At 46.2% G+C, this 10612-nt stretch overlaps 4 protein-coding genes across 4 annotated transcripts; 1 reads left to right on the forward strand and 3 right to left on the reverse strand.

Moving 5' to 3' along the window:
- Nucleotides 1-96: 96 nt before the first annotated feature.
- On the reverse strand, nt 97-870 carry ONS95_008153 (uncharacterized protein; the record flags this gene model as incomplete). Its single annotated transcript, XM_058501698.1, has 2 exons — nt 97-271; nt 317-870. 2 exons carry the CDS (start codon nt 868-870, stop codon nt 97-99), a joined length of 729 nt encoding a protein of 242 aa, XP_058363019.1.
- A 292-nt stretch (nt 871-1162) lies between these two features.
- ONS95_008154 (uncharacterized protein) lies at nt 1163-3116 on the forward strand (the record flags this gene model as incomplete). Its single annotated transcript, XM_058501699.1, has 3 exons — nt 1163-1217; nt 1265-2928; nt 2979-3116. 3 exons carry the CDS (start codon nt 1163-1165, stop codon nt 3114-3116), a joined length of 1857 nt encoding a protein of 618 aa, XP_058363020.1.
- Nucleotides 3117-3179: 63 nt separating this feature from the next.
- ONS95_008155 (uncharacterized protein) lies at nt 3180-5633 on the reverse strand. Its single transcript, XM_058501700.1, has 2 exons — nt 4459-5633; nt 3180-4402 (listed from the first exon to the last, which is right to left on the reverse strand). The coding sequence occupies exons 1-2, from the start codon at nt 5431-5433 to the stop codon at nt 4043-4045; spliced, it is 1335 nt and encodes a 444-aa protein (XP_058363021.1). The 5' UTR covers nt 5434-5633; the 3' UTR covers nt 3180-4042.
- An 871-nt stretch (nt 5634-6504) lies between these two features.
- On the reverse strand, nt 6505-7566 carry ONS95_008156 (uncharacterized protein; the record flags this gene model as incomplete). The annotated part of the gene is made up of 6 exons (XM_058501701.1): nt 6505-6678; nt 6735-6755; nt 6875-6994; nt 7340-7411; nt 7464-7483; nt 7533-7566. 6 exons carry the CDS (start codon nt 7564-7566, stop codon nt 6505-6507), a joined length of 441 nt encoding a protein of 146 aa, XP_058363022.1.
- Nucleotides 7567-10612: the final 3046 nt, after the last annotated feature.

The raw sequence follows: 10612 nt of genomic DNA on the forward strand, positions 1-10612 counted from the left end.
TGACAAGAGTACATATACTGTCTAGAAATTGATGAATGCGGGTGTCCATGATGGATCTCTTGTTCAGATTGCTGGATACCGAATCTCATCCATAATCTACTCCTCTTTAATACTGGTTGGTGCTTGTGACTTGTCTGCTGGCAGTCGTCCATTGACCAGGGCACATAATTTTTGCAATGTGACGGTGCTTCCTGTCATCAGAAGCGCCGCTCCAACAAATACTCCAGCCCTTGGGATGGTACTGAGCTCCTCGAACATTGGGTATGGATAGCTAAGATGGTCAGTACTTCCCAAGAGAATTAATAATCCCGCTCACAATCCATTATGCTTGTTGCATTCCTCGACCCAGAACCAGTACGCAACTGCAATCGCGGAACTCAATACCAAAGCTCGGGAAGTTTTGATCGTCCAAGGTGGCGAAAGTAACAGTAGGTCGATAGTGAGTAGTATCGATGGCATGGCATGAAATCCGATATCTGCTATTGGAGCAATATGAATTTCTGGTGGAACAACCAGGGTCTTGTCAATAGCACTTATTCCCCAGTATAGTACACTGATTAAGACTTCCAACGGAGCACTGCATAATGAGAGCGTGTTCTTGATGAGAAACAGTGTAGGAGACAAGGTGAGATCAGCGAGGAAACCGGCGATGAAGGTTCCATGGGCCACAGTGAGCCCGAGAATCGTCAAGTATTGGAAGTGCCAGCCATAGGAAGCATTTATGAAAGTAGGAAAGTCCATGAGGTATTTGTACGAGAGACTGAAGGAGATAATCCCAACGAGGTGGAAAGCTGCTGAAATGCCTCGGCTTGGAGATGAAAGGCGTTGAAGAGGATGGCGGGCCATTTGTTGAATTGTGTCTGAGGACATTGCTTTCTAGTCTAAGTGTTGTATGAAAACAAATCTAGTTGTAGTAGATGAAGCTTTAGTGGCACAAATGGTACAGAGAGAAGACTAAGGTCTGGCAAGTGAAGGAGAAGGGAGCCTCGGATGAGGTCCAGGGTTGAAGGTCGTCAGCGCCAAAGATCGGCAGGGGTGCTGTCCCCAGCCGTGCGCTAGAAATCGACAGGAACGAAAAAGAGCTCGTCAGCCTTACAGCTTCTGAACATTTAATATTCCAACTTTCTCTCTCAACTTTGCACCTCTTCTGCAAGCCATCACCATGGCAGACTCAATAGAAACCAAGTCGAATAAAAGAAGTCGTTCAGAGGAAGATGGTATGTACAAATCTAGCTATACCCTCATATTCAACTGACAGCTTCAGACTCATCCTCCGACGACGACGACATGGGACCGCAGCTCCCCTCTGCGGAAGCTCCCAAGAAGAAGCGCCGTAAGCTGCCCTACGAAAAGCTTTATATCTCAGCTCTACCGACATCCGCGCGATACTCCAAGTCCCTTATGCACAAAGAGCAGTTGGCCTTCCTGACAATGACACCTTTGACCGACTTCCTGATCACCAGCTCCGTGGACGGCGTCGTGAAGTTCTGGAAGAAAGGGGCAGATAACATTGAATTTGTCAAAGAATTCAAGGCGCATGATGGAGAGATCAATAGTGTGTCGGTCAGCGCGGATGGGAGAAGCTTTGCAACTGCTGGAGTGGACAAGACGATCAAGATCTTCGATGTTATTACCTTCGATCTCCTGTCTATGTTGACCGTCGAATTTACTCCGAAGTGTGTGTGTTGGATACATAAAAGAGGCGCATCATTACCGATCCTGGCAGTATCTGACGAAGTCAATCATACCATTCGCATGTACGACGGTCGAGGGGAGAACCAGGAGCCAATACACACGTTGTCCGGGTTACATCGAAGCGTTGTGTCGTTGATGGCATTCAACGATGTATACGACTGCGTTATTTCGGCGGATGAGAATGGCATGATAGAATACTGGCGACCAGAGACTTACGAGAAACCGGACAATGTTTTCGAATATAAAAGCTCGACGAATCTATTCGAGTTCAAGAAAGCCAAATCTACACCCACATCTTTGACAATATCCCCGAATGGATCTCAATTTGCCACGTTCTCTTTCCCCGATCGTAAAATCAGGGTATTCGATTTCCCCACCGGTAAACTTTACCGGACTTATGACGAGTCTCTGCAGATTATCGAGGAGATGCAGCAAGCTGGGACAGCCCTACAAAAGCTAGAGGATGTAGAGTTCGGCCGGCGGATGGCCACAGAGCGAGAGATTGAGACACCAGCATTACGGCACAAGGCGAATGTGATCTTTGACGAAACAGGACATTTCATCATATATGGATCAATCTTGGGAACGAAAGTTTTGAATACATATACGAATAGAGTCGTCAAGGTCTACGGAAAGGAGGAAAACTACAGGCCTTTGAGCGTTGCCATATACCAAGGACAGCCACAGAAGAAGGGCATCACGACAGTTGCAATGGCGGCGTCGAATAACCCACTGCTGCAAGAGTCAGAAGTTCGAGATCCCATCCTCATCACGACCGGGGTGGGGAAAGTTAGATTCTACATGTTCACCAACGACGAGAATATTTCCAAATCCGAGAGGGATGTCCAGAATGAGAAGCCAACCAACCTCAATGCAAGGAAGGCTGTTGTGGCCAAGGCAGCGGAAACAGGCACAGCAGCAATCATACACACCAACTATGGAGACATACACATTCGTCTCTTCCCAGATGCAGCTCCGAAGTCAGTTGAGAATTTTGTTGTACACTCCAAGCAGGGGTACTACAACAACACGATATTCCACAGAGTGATCCGGAAATTCATGATCCAATGCGGAGATCCACTAGGAGATGGCACAGGTGGGGAAAGTATTTGGGGTAGGGAATTCGAGGATGAGTTCAGCACTCTTAGACACGACAAGCCATATACTGTGAGCATGGCTAATGCTGGACCAAACACCAATGGGAGTCAGTTCTTCATCACCACTGAAAAGACTGTAAGCTATTCCTATTTGCTTTTGAATTCAATGAAGCTAATTATTTCTAGCCTTGGTTGGACAACAAACATACTATCTTTGGAAGAGCGATTCAAGGTCTAGATGTCATCCACAAGATCGAGAATGCGAGGGTCTACAAGGAGAAGCCGGAGGAAGACATCAAGATCCTTAATATCGAGATCATGTAGTGTATGAGTCAATGCGAATTTGAAACCCCTTTCAACTCTTGCTTAGCGTTTTGTGATGGACCTCTCGATCAATGTGAACATGCCGACCTTCTCACAATAACGGATATCAGTAAAGGTTCACAAGAACGGAAGCATTTACAAGACAAAACAGGGACAAGCACGATGATTTCTCATTCGGCGCCTATTTCCTATGATCAGTAAGAGCTGAGATCTTTCTCTTCTTGTTTCGAATGCGCACCCAGCCATCGTCAATGCTGGTCCAACCCACGGCCGAGCTACTCTTTGTCTACGTGCGTCAAGTTTCTGAATATCTAAAATGTCAGAACACCGACACACAGCAGGCCCACAGTCTGTGTGGACAAGCCGCATCCACAGTATATGCATTTAGAATTGTCCATACTCTACTAGAAACCGGTGGCACTCCATCACTCTTTGTTGCGTTGCATAATTGACTCTTCTGGAAATGGTTGTCCTTCTTGGTTACTCAAGAATCCACGCTGTCCCACATCTCATGTGTTTGAAGACATCTGCGGATTGTCAGCACGTTCAGCTTGAGACCTTTCAGGGCAAATGAAGCAGTTTCAAGAAGTTGCCAGTACTTTCACCGAAGGAGTTTGGAGGAAGACATGTAAGAGAGTATTTGGTCACAGAACGAAGGGTGAGGCTTAGTTCGGAGCATTTTTTTGAGAGTGTGGATTTGAAATCGCCACAATCAGGAATTTGAGAGCTGAGATTGCGATGTCCATCGAGGACTTGTTTGTTGTTTGTTGTTTGTTGGTAATTTTACTCGCTTAAGCATCCCCCTGTCATGTGTCTTGGCGGGCAATCATGGCAGCGAAGGAGTATGTAGAACGATCTGAGCCTCACAGAGAGTACCAGCTAGTCTGACATAGGTTACTATTATGGAACTATTTCGCACATTCTACTCAATTATTCTGTTTTGGAAAGGATGCAGGACCACATCTCTCCTGTTTCGATGCCCAGTCCTGAAGTCGGGTCAAATTCCAGCCACTCCGCCAAATGCCCTCGCTATCTGCATCTTTCTTGTATCCAAGACGTACACTCATTCCAATGTTACATATGTTTCCATGATGAGAGTACTGAAAACACTTCTTATCCGCTTCGCATGCTTTCCTACAGTCTTCGAAGGATGACGTGTCTGATGTGACGCCACCAGTCTTTCCAAACTCGCCTCGTTCTGAGGCTAAGTTATCCCAATTATCTTTTTGAGATACAAGTAAATCTAATACAAATTTATTAAACATTTCTTCATGTATGAGAGGGCTCTGAGAGGTGGAATCAGCCCAAAAATTCTTTCCATAATGGTGGAGATGACATTTACCAATTTATTCTCCCTCTTGTCTTCAAACGCCGTAAATTCCGCCATCCCATCAGGACTGAGATGATGGAGTGTCAATGCTGGTTGACACCAGTACTCGGGAGTTCCCAGCCCAAAAGGCATGGTCCATGGTGCCTCTCCGCTCATTGCTGGCCAAGCATCTTGCAGCAAGGTACCAGACTCCCTGAGAGCCATGCCGAGCACCAAATCCCCACAACATTTATTGTGAATAATCGAATCATAACCAGCAGCCAGTCCAGCATCTCTGACTGCGAGATTGTACATCGTAGCCTTGGAAATGATGATCCCTGTGCCGCCATGTGCAAACTTAACCCCGCTGGCATTCACTTCGGAGCCAAAATATGACTTTTTCTTGGGATCCAGTGTCGACAACCATTGAACCACATTGGACCATAGAAGATATGTGTCGGCGTCAATGAATATGTACCAGTCCTGGTCTGGCATCAAAGCCCAGGTCTTTTCCAAGATATGGATATCCTTGTACTTGTCCAGAGTCCAGGCAGCTAATTCACTTGGGTCATCTGGATGCTTCTCATTTTTCAGGGAAGTGATATTTCCAGTTGCGTTCCACATTTCGCGTTGCTTTTGATAGAAGACAAAGTCCGGATTGTTCTGCATTATCGAAGGTTTGATCGTATCTAGAGAGTCATACAGGTGGTATTGTCCAAGATCTTGTTCGAGATCGGAGAAGAAAAACACGTTCTGTACATCTCGAAGTGATGTCTGCATCTGAATAGGAATCCTCTCAGCTGCCTCCGAGGCTCCAGTCTTGACGGAGACGACGATATTGGCTCCGGGAGTAGAGTCTTTGACATTGGTCCAGTTTTCCGGACTGGGAGTGAGAGGTTGTCCATGGGCACTTCGCGAGTAAAAGCATAAGTATCCAAAAATAATGAGTAATCCAAGGACAGAGGCACGGAGCCAGATTGAGAAATATCGTGACGTCCAGCGAATCATCTCGGGAAAAGGGGCGAAATACGTGTCCGGTACATGAGGTCAAGCGTCCGTATTCCCCTACATCACGGTGATGACCGGTCGCTCAACCAATCCAGAGAAAATCGACATTAATCGAAATCGACCAAAATTGAGGTTATCATCAGGGGATTAATTGGTATTCGACATCGTACAGTATGAACAACTTCGGTCTGAAAATCTCTAATGCAGCTGGAAAGTATCGCTGGCTTTCCCGAACCCGCCGGCTCTTGGCAAGGTCGCATCGCGGGAAACTCACCCAATCATCTCCTGAATGCAGACACTATCAGACTCGGCTGATCAACCAATTATGTTTTGTTGCTAATCAATGCTTTCTGGAAGTATGTCTCAGGCGACACCTCATATCCGGCTCAGACTCCATTCAAGATGCTCCCTTGCTTCAAGTTTTGTTGTCATGCTCCTGCTCAAAATGGAACCAAGCTCTGGCATCTTCGCGGGTTTAATGTTCCTCTCCATCTTTATTGTAGGTCCATCATATGGCGACCATATACTGTGGGTTTAAAGCTGCAAATGTTAGACTCGGATTTGCTAATATTTCGTCGATGACTCTTGTGCTCGCGTATCTCTCTCTTCTCCTTTATTCATGTCGGAGTGGCGAATGCTCCAAAGAACCACCAAGATTCCACTAGGTTAGCAGATGAAGCAAGTCTTTAGAAAAAAAAGCTGCAAGGTAGAAATTAACAAATTCATGGCCTTTCAATGCGTGTCCTGAAGTCTTCCATGATAGACCAGAATGCTCTCCATGAAGCCCCTCATACGAGCCGGCTTGGAGGAGCACCTTGCAAGGTTTTAGAAACTTCTCCTTCATGCGCGTGCATTTCGTTCATGTCCTTAGATGTCTATCAACATTGTATCTTTTGTGTATAAGTAAAATGAGAGGTAGATCTCTATCAACCCACCTGCTTTGCAGACTTTCGACCTGAGTACAGCACGCAAAACTTCGGAATTTGAGGAAACCACTGCAAATCATCACAGTATTCAAAGTGGCACAGGAAATTTTCCTCCCTCGAAGGTGGAAAGTGGTATAATTAATTATCACAACCAAAACAATGATGCAACCTTAATGACAGCCCAAACAATAACAGTGATAAGGAAAGCAGCACACGCAGTGAGGATGACAGCCACAAGACTAATAGACGCTGCTATCTGCTTAACAGTCAACTTCCACTCCGCTGCGATAGCAGCATTGGTTTCCTTAATTTTGTCGCACTATGTAAGTCAGTAACAATAACACTGTACATAGTGCAATTCAAGTAGAACCATACAAGTATAGTAGCATCAGGTGTCTGCGTTAGGTCAGTATGATGAAGTGATGATGAAGTGATGATGAAGTGACGATGAAGTGATGATGAAGTGATGATGAAGTGGTGATTGATGTATGTAAAAGGGGGAAGTATGTACTTACACTTGGGTCAAGCATATGATGCAGGAACTGGGCTTGATTGGTAAGAAGGGTTTCGGTAGGTATGATGGGATTGCGCCGAGTGCCGCTGCGAGTCTTGTAGTTGGAGGTATGGCGCTTGATCTAAAAAAAACACAGTTCTGTCAGCTGGGATTGACCAACTGAGTAAGACACCATTTGGTTGTGCCCCCCCACCCGCATCGACTGAGAAGTCTATCAAGAACCGGGGATAAACACCGCTTTCGAACGCAGCAAGCAGAACGCTCCTCAAAGGAATTCACAGCCAATGAGTCCACCGAATGTCCCTACAGACTCCGGATTGCTATCAAGAGCAACTCCTTCAAGCAAGATAACCATGTTGAATGGATGAGGCAGCTGTGACTGGTCCTCGTTTTACGCCTCCAATCTTGCAGGGGTCGACAAGGCAAAGTGGGGGGAAAATAACCAAATGAGAACGATGTGTCTTACCTGTTGCTGCTGCAGCTGCTGGGTGGGAGGGGAGGAGTCCAACAGGAATGCCTCGTTGGCTACAGACGACGTCTATATATGTGTGTTAGTCATGTGCTGTGTCAAGCGACCCGATAGGACATACGATGGAACCCGAAAGCTCGGCTTTCGAGAAAGTCAGTACTGCTCAGTCATGAAAGAAAGATATACATACGTCTGCGAGGACTTTCTGCCTCTCGGTGAGGCATTGTTGTGTTGTTTGTGTTGTGTTGTGATGTGTTGTGTTATGTTGTGTTGTGTTGTGTTGGATGTGATGTGATGTGGTGGTGGATGATGGCGGGTTTACAACTGGGAGAAAGAAAGAGCAGAATGAAAGGGGGGTAAGGCCCTTACTTAACCTTTTGCTGGCATGTGCTGACGGACACCCAGATCACTCACTAAGAAGGTTGGCTAAACCCATTGTGAAGCGATGAACAGACGTCACGATGTTGACGAGAGCGAATCGCAGTCAACTGTAGCTTGTGACAGCCCGTCGTGGGTTTAGCCCAGCTACATAGCGCAGTGATTGCAAGTCTGTTGGCACTAGCCAGCGGAGGGGTCCTGCGAAAGTTGGGCATCTTCCTTACACATACTCTGGGTTAGAGGAGACTTCACAGCGAGGCAGGACAGAAACTTGGAAGTGTTGTTGATACTGTAATTAGAATAATAGAATAGACGAGAATGATACTTTCTGATAGCTTGGAACTCTATTTGCTGTTGTTGTAATGAAAAGTGTTGACTCCGGGTCGCAACTGCTTGACTCTTGCGACCGGGAACCTCTGCCAACTAGCACAGGCTCCCCAAGATGCTGGACCGCATGAAGTGTCTAAAAAGCATGGCAGTGATGATTAAACTATCATTCAAAGAATTTTGAAGCACCACATAAGCATTCCTGAGACTAGGAAGAGAAGGCCAGGAAAGCCTGCCGGCGGGCACCAGAGAGCGATGGCAGAACAACTCCAAGTAGTCCACCATTGGCAACGAGGGTAGAACAAAATTAGCTCCTCTGCGAAGCGTCCTACGGAAAGACGATGTTTGTATAAGAATAATAAGATACAGGATACAAGGACAAGAGGCATATGCATCTACAGATGAGGAACTGGCGTGGGGGTTGGATGGACAAGCAGGACACATTGCGACCGTGGGAACGATGTGCGGCCAGCATGCATCCATAAGCAGCAACACAGCACGATCAATTACCAGCCTGACACAAGGAGCAACATTGGGCAGCTCTTGTGAAGATTCAGCGACAGATCATCGGAACAACGCGGAAGTCGTAGAGATATACAGGTGGATGTACCTCACGTTATCCCGAGCGTGAACTTGCACCAAACATCAGCACCCCAGCCGAATATGCAATCAAATACATGTAATACATTTAGAGGCACGTTTATACGGAGAACGAGATACACAAGAGGGTATTCAAGGAGTTCGGAGGGCATAAAGATGAATGTAATGATATTCTGCAGCCCTTGCTTAACAACGAACTCCCACGATCGAACATGGAACACCACAGCGCAGCATATCCACCTCGTGAAAAAAGCTACAAGTGCTAGAGACAATGTTCACAATCCACAAGGAAACTTCGCAGACTACGGAATGAATTGGCTGGATGGTGACTGACGCGCTGGCATTTGGAAATGGGTAGCGTATGAGGCCGGGAGTGCCCGAAGCAGAGCATGGCAGCCACTCAGTACAATGTAACAGGTTGGATATCCTGAGCATCTTATGTCGCATCCGAATTCTTACAATGTGGAAGAAGTCTGTAGCCACCTGCATCGCCGTGTGGCAGTCTCGCGACCTCGGGTGGTGGTATCTGTGCCTCACCATGTGGTCCCTCCCGAATACCTACAGTGTATCTTCAACACTCGTTCGGACACGAAAAAAAAGCTATAAATCAAATACTAATATAAACATACGAGTATTTAAAAAAACGAAGTTGATTTCTAATTCTAAAAAGCAGATGCAGCAACAAATTCCTTGCATAGACTGAGCCATGAGCGAGGTACAGTAGCTTCTTCCCAGGCTGGCCCACATGACGTCGACTGAAAATTGGCCACTGGTTTTGGAGAGGCCAGCCAAAGCGAGACAGTCAGTCGCTGCACTTACAGCGCTAATATTGTCTGCAGTATGAGGAAGATTGTAATTCAATAGTAGATATAGGCAGAAATAGAAGCAACAGAAACTGCCCTGCTCTTTATGTAAAGTAGGTCGTCAGGAATTACTAAATACGCGTTAGTTTTGGGGACGACCTTAGGTGGCTGGGTGGGCTAGAGGCTGGAAAACCTAAGCTCGCTAAGGTAAGGTCCCTAGCTCCTAGCTAGCCTAGGTAAAGTACTTTAGCGAGGCATAGTTATCTGACTTAGACCTGATAAAGTACTTTAGAGGGAAATTGGAAGAGTTGGAGATTGATTATGCACGGGAAAGAGTCGGCAAGGAGAGGGTTGAACACTTGAAGGTATACGGTATCTTGTGAGCTTTGAAAAGACTTGCTTGGCTTGTTATGTCTCGGTTAAGATTTGTCCGCGGTTTGCTTTTTCAAAGAACTGCCGAGGCTTCTTCGCAGGAGTTCTCAATCTTTCATGCTTTCGGTTGAGCAAATGGTTTGAGCTTGCATCACCGATACTGTACGGGGATATCTCCGACCCCATGTGTTGAACTGCGAGGATCTCTGATGGGGCGTGTACGGGGGGATCTTGGCACGGCAGTTGTTGTCCTATATCGCGGCGACATCCCAAATTGAAATCACTACAACATTGTACATACCTGGAGTAAATTTCTTTCCCATCAATTGTTGTCATCTTGACTAACTGAAATGGACAGTAATTGCGGGCGCTGTAGACGGAGAGTCACAAATGCGACCTTGAGGATTGACCAAAATAATGCGATCCATTCATTCGATACCCCGTATCAGCTTTGAGTCTAAAACGCACTCCCCTCGGTAACGAGATCTTAAGTTTCGTCACAGAATCGAGGCGTTAAGCTTCCCCCTTTTCCAGAAATAAAATCTTGAAACCCCATAGGAGGAGAAATACCGTCCTTTCGCTTAAATATCCCACCCAACTACATGGGACGAAACTGTATCTTCGTCTGATATCTGCCGATTAGTTTCACACATAGATTCTCGGAACTCAAAATCTACTGTACGCAGTTTAGAGTCATGGACCTAATATATTATACACTCTTGGAAGCATCAAAGGATTTGCGGTGTTGTTAATGGACCGAAAAGTCCGCCACGACGTAACTATAAATACT

The sequence above is a fragment of the Cadophora gregata genome, assembly GCF_030347475.1.
Source record: "Cadophora gregata isolate MNR1 chromosome Unknown scaffold_2, whole genome shotgun sequence".
NCBI classification, from domain to species: Eukaryota; Fungi; Ascomycota; class Leotiomycetes; order Helotiales; family Ploettnerulaceae; genus Cadophora; species Cadophora gregata.